Source organism: Scyliorhinus canicula, chromosome 1 (assembly GCF_902713615.1).
Source record: "Scyliorhinus canicula chromosome 1, sScyCan1.1, whole genome shotgun sequence".
Lineage (NCBI taxonomy): Eukaryota > Metazoa > Chordata > Chondrichthyes > Carcharhiniformes > Scyliorhinidae > Scyliorhinus > Scyliorhinus canicula.
The window spans coordinates 19,379,730-19,385,729 of NC_052146.1; the positions used below are offsets into that span (position 1 = coordinate 19,379,730).

The window sequence follows — 6,000 nt, forward strand, 5'->3', positions numbered from 1 at the left end:
AAGTATTACGGCGGTAGAAAGGACGTTTGAGGACTCGTCTACTGAGGTAGTATGGGCTGAGGTTAGGAACAGGAGAGGAGAGGTTACCCTGTTGGGAGTTGTCTATAGACCTCCGAATAGTTCCAGAGATGTAGAGGAAAGGATTGCAAAGATGATTCTCGACAGGAGCGAGAGTAACAGGGTAGTTGTTATGGGGGACTTGTCTGGAAATACTATAGTTCGAGTGCTATAGATGGGTCAGTTTTTGTGCAGTGTGTGCAGGAGGGTTTTCTGACACAGTATGTAGACAGGCCAACAAGGGGCGAGGCCACATTGGATTTGGTACTGGGTAATGAACCCGGCCAGGTGTTAGATTTAGATGTGATAGCACTTTGGTGATAGTGATCACAACTCGGTTATGTTTACTTTAGCAATGGGCAGGGATAGGTATATACCGCAAGGCAAGAATTATAGCTGGGGGAAAGGCAATTATGATGCTATTCAGCAAGATTTAGGATGTATAGGATGGGGAAGGAAACTGCAGTGGATGGGTACAATCGAAATGTGGAGCTTTTTCAAGGAACAGCTACTGCGTGTCCTTGATAAGTACGTACCTGTCAGGCAGGGAGGAAGTTGTCGAGCAAGGGAACCGTGGTTTACTAAGGAAGTTGAAGCACTTGTCAAGAGGAAGAAGAAGGCTTATGTTAGGATGAGACATGAAGGCTCAGTTAGGGCACTTGAGAGTTACAAGTTAGCCAGGAAGGACCTAAAGGGAGAGTTAAGAAGAGCGAGGAGAGGACACGAAAAGTCGTTGGCGGATAGGATCAAGGAAAACCCTAAGGCTTTCTATAGGTATATCAGGAACAAAAGAATGACTAGAGTAAGATTAGGGCTAATCAAGGATAGTAGTGGAAAGTTGTGTGTGGAATCAGAGGAGATAGGGGAAGCGTTAAATGGATATTTTTCATCATTGTTTACACTGGAGAAAGACAATGTTGTCGAGGAGAATACTCAGGTTCAGTCGACCAGGCTAGATGGAATTGAGGTTCAAAAGGAGGAGGTGTTAGCAATTTTGGAAAATGTCAAAATAGATAAGTCCCCTGGGCCAGATGGGATTTATCCTAGGATTCTCTGGGAAGCCAGGGAGGAGATTGCAGAGCCTTTGTCCTTGATCTTTATGTCGTCTTTGTCGACAGGAATAGTGCCGGAAGACTGGAGGATAGCAAATGTTGTCCCCTTGTTCAAGAAGGGGAGTAGAGACAACCCTGGTAATTATAGACCTGTGAGCCTTACTTCGGTTGTGGGTAAAATGTTGGAAAAGGTTATAAGAGATAGGGTTTATAATCATCTTGAAAAGAACAAGTTGATTAGCGATAGTCAACACGGTTTTGTGAAAGGTAGGTCATGCCTCACAAACCTTATTGAGTTTTTTGAGAAGGTGACCAAACAGGTGGATGAGGGTAAAGCGGTTGATGTGGTGTATATGGATTTCAGTAAGGCGTTTGATAAGGTTCCCCACGGTAGGCTATTGCAGAAAATAAGGAAGTATGGGATTGAAGGTGATTTAGCGGTTTGGATCAGTAATTGGCTAGCTGAAAGAAGACAGAGGGTGGTGGTTGATGGCAAATGTTCATCCTGGAGTTCAGTTACTAGTGGTGTACCGCAAGGATCTGTTTTGGGGCCACTGCTGTTTGTCATTTTTATAAATGACCTGGAAGAGGGTGTAGAAGGATGGGTTAGTAAATTTGCAGATGACACAAAGGTCGGTGGAGTTGTGGATAGTGCTGAAGGATGTTATAGGATACAGAGGGACATAGATAAGCTGCAGAGCTGGGCTGAGAGGTGGCAGATGGAGTTTAATGCGGAAAAGTGTGAGGTGGTTCACTTTGGAAGGAGTAACAGGAATGCAGAGTACTGGGCTAATGGCAAGATTCTTGGTAGTGTAGATGAACAGAGAGATCTCGGCATCCAGGTACATAAATCCCTGAAAGTTGCCACCCAGGTTAATAGGGCTGTTAAGAAGGCATATGGTGTGCTAGCCTTTATCAGTAGGGGGATTGAGTTTCGGAGCCACAAGGTCATGCTGCAGCTGTACATAACTCTGGTGCGGCCGCTCCTGGAGTACTGCGTGCAGTTCTGGTCACCACATTATAGGAAGGCTGTGGAAGCTTTGGAAAGGGTTCAGAGGAGATTTACTAGGATGTTGCCTGGTATGGAGGGAAGGTCTTACAAGGAAAGGCTCAGGGACTTGAGGTTGTTTTCATTAGAGAGGAGAAGGCTGAGAGGAGACTTAATAGAGACATATAAGATAGTCAGAGGGTTAGATAGGGTGGACAGTGAGAGTCTCTTTCCCCGGATGGTGATGACCAACACGAGGGGACATAGCTTTAAATTGAGGGGTGGTAGATATAGGACAGATGTCAGAGGCAGTTTCTTTACTCGGAGAGTAGTAGGGGTGTGGAACGCCCTGCCTGCAACAGTAGTAGACTCGCCAACTTTAAGGGCATTTAAGTGGTCACTGGATAGACATATGGATGAAAATGGAATAGTGTAGGTCAGATAGGCTTCAGATGGTTTCACAGGTCGGCGCAACATCGAGGGCCGAAGGGCCCGTACTGCGCTGTAATGTTCTACATGAGCAAGCTGACCAAGAGAAAAGACAAATTATTGTAATGAGAAAAAAATCAAGGTGAGCAAAATTTTGTAAGTCAATGGATCCAATTTTGCTTTCAGATACTGCTGTATTCCTAGAACAAGAAATAATATCCCGCTGGCTTTGACAAGAATATTTTTGCGCTATCTCTCTCAGTACAATTTACAGCTGTTTCTGGAGCCGAGTTTGCAAATGATGGTCTTGACTTTGTCTTATGTTGAAACTGGTCCAATTCCGAATGCACCATTTTCATTTTTTACCTCTTCTCTATACCACTTTTTCTCTCTCCAATTCATTAATGGAACTACAGTATCAGCAACAGTAATAATGGCTGGGAGAATACAGATTGAACCCTTTACTAATGTCCTAGTGACTGGGGAACTTCCAAGGACTGACACAGTTCCAGCTCGGGATGTATTTTCTCTTTAGGTAATGCAGCAGACCTAACTGAGGCTTTATTTTTTTCCTCGCTACCTTTGTTCCAGTTTGTCACTAGCTGTTCCCGGCCGCCACTCCTGGGCTTTGCCTACCTCAAGCCTCCCTTCTCCATTCGCTGTGTAGAGGTGTCAGATGATCAGGTAATTATGTTTTCATTTCCCTCTCTTCCTCCCATCCAAGCACACAACACTTTTCCCACATGGTCAATGTGCTGGTTTGAGCAACCTCACCTGAATGACCTTGCTTCATCTGTGAGCTCAGATGGTGAGTGTCGGCAGACTTGCTCAACCATGCAAGGCACTATTGCCAAATCTAATAATGTATCTGTACCAGAGGTCATTGGATAGTGATCAGTACTGGGAGTCATGGCTGGTATTTCCCTTCGCTAGCGTGGCAACACCCTGCTGCTATTTGACCTGAGATAGTTAATGCAATGGAACATGGATTAAACATGGGACAGTACAGCACAGTTTATCAGTTTTTAAAAATGTCCTATTTCTTTACTGAAAGCCCTGGTTTAGGATTTAAGATATGTTTGTATTTCAGGACACTGGAGATACACTGGGAAGTGTGCTACGGGGTTTCTTTACCATTCGCAAAAAGGAACCAGGTGGTCGGCTGCCAACCTCTTCCACCTGCTTTAATCTCCTTAAGCTTCCAAACTACAGTAAGAAGAGCATCCTGCGAGAGAAGCTCCGCTATGCAATCAGTATGAACACTGGATTTGAGCTCTCCTAATCACTATGACAAAGACGTTGGTGTGTATACACCTTTGTGCACGTATGCAGCTGTGCGCTGCACAGGATTGCTGAGGTCGGAGTATTTTTGTCGTTCAAAGAAACCCAAATGATGTCTCACCAACTGCAGTGAATCATTTGGATATGAAGACCATGATGTGTTTCAGGGTGAAGCTGAATGACCAAGGCTCTCATCATCTGTTAAGATTAATTTCCCCAAAGAGCACAAGTATAAGTCCATCGCCAGGATAGACCTTTGAATGAATCAATAGTTAAACTGGTCTCCTCCCGAGTGAGAAATAGATTGTTTGATTCATAACATCCGAAGTCCAACTTTATCTTGATTTATACTGCTCAGTGATTACAAGGATACACCTCACTCACATAAATGTATCCAGGATTACAATGTTATAAGATTCTTTTAGCGTACAGTGAAGAAATGTTCATGAGTTTCTACATTTTGCTAATTGTACACCATCACATTAATTTTCAATACATTTTATATTACTTTAGCAGGTGTTTCAAAGGACAGGACGTTTCCAGCAAAGTTGTTTCCAAATGGTTTCATCATTCCACTATCACTCGATTCTCAATCACAGCAACACCTGGATCAGTCAAAATAATATGCCCTTTATAATTGTACAGTGATCAGTGAATCGATGCAAATGATCAAGTCACTAATGAACAAAACCTCTTAATTCTACTGCCTCTACCCTCCCCTGGCTTGTTGATTTGTGGCGCTGCTACCTTTAATGTAAAAGAAGTGATGGCAAATTCTAACACTTTGTGTTAGCATTGGACTTTGGAACAAACAATATATTATGTCTTTTCCCTGTTTGGCTAAATCTGGATGATGTGGACTCCACAGAAAATGTTGGCAGGCTGCTAAATCACAAGCATTTCAAATAGATTAACTCCATGTGTACCTTTATCTAAACCCCAAGACTGAATCCTGTTTTTAAACTACTCGGCAGCATCTCTTGTTATTTATAAGTAGTGAATATTTAATGTAAAATATCTTTTTAAAGGATTTTTGATGCACAGGGAATTTAACTGCATGGTCTAGCATATCTTGTGAGATGAGACTGTGTAATATTAACACATTATTTTGGATAGCAAGTCAGAAAAGTTTACTATTCAGTTCACTAAAATAAGTTATGATTAACCTATGTGAATTTCTTGGGCATTGATTATATACTATATTTTAAGCAGGTTTAACCATTGAGGCTATTAAAAAAAACAAATGTCTGTTGCTAAGACTCTGGATTTTAGCAATGTGAGATGCAGATCACAAGTGACAGAAGCACAGTGATCCACAAGTTCCAAAATAGTGGGTGGAAATGGTGATGTGGTCAAACTTGTTCTTACATTAGTTCCTGAATGGGAGTAGTGGGCAGGTAATTAAGCCAGGTAAAGCCTCAGTTAATGGACAGTAAGAAGTCTTACAACACCAGGTTAAAGTCCAACAGATTTGTTTGTTTCGGAGCACTGCTCCTTCCTCGGGTGAATGAAGAGGTATCCTTCAGCAATAGTCATAATCCATGTACTGCAATGAATGCAACTCGCGACTCTGCAACCATCCGTCATCCCTAATTGGACAGGAGGGCTGCCTCCAGGAAGATCATGGATGGTATGCAACTCGGAACAGGAATTTCAATGTGCCAGTGTTCTAATGCATCTTCTGCCTGTGTCCTTCTAGGGGGCAGTATCATACCGTGGCACGTTGCCGCTCTGCATCATGTAGATTGTACTCATTCCAGTCATAGTGTGTCGGTGGAGAAGTAACTGAATGTTTAAGGTGGTAGATATGATGCTGATCAGACTGCGGTGCCCTGGATTATCCCATTAGCCTTGCTCTTTTATTCCCCTCCTGTAGAATGATAAATGCTAAATCCCAATGTAAAATTTTATTATTTGAATGACAATGTCATTCTGGATAGGGTGGAGGTGTGGGCTTGGGTAGGGTGCTCTTTCCAAGAGCCGGTGCAGACTCGATGGGCCGAATGCCTCCGTCTGCACTGTAAATTCTATGATTTTATTCTTCTGAAACAGTCAAGGTGATTGCCCAGTGGTGTTTTTGTTCGAAATTATAACGGTTAGTGTTTAAAATGTTTACATGTTCGAATCCAGAACAATCTTAACAGTTACCTCACCTAACTATAGATACAAAATATATTGCTTTACGTGAATCTA

At 42.6% G+C, this 6,000-nt stretch overlaps 1 protein-coding gene across 7 annotated transcripts in view; it reads left to right on the forward strand.

The window, feature by feature from the left end:
* The window catches only part of ube3b (ubiquitin protein ligase E3B), a 59,792-nt gene extending 53,792 nt beyond the window's left edge, over window positions 1-6,000 (forward strand). For 6 of the 7 annotated variants that reach the window (XM_038816551.1, XM_038816210.1, XM_038816126.1 and 3 more), the window contains 2 exons: window positions 3,118-3,210; window positions 3,617-3,808. In XM_038816551.1, the coding sequence (XP_038672479.1) occupies window positions 3,118-3,210; window positions 3,617-3,808 (285 nt within the window). Of the gene's footprint in view, window positions 1-3,117; window positions 3,211-3,616 lie in introns of all 7 variants that reach the window. The other variant, XM_038816465.1, reaches the window with a different exon arrangement.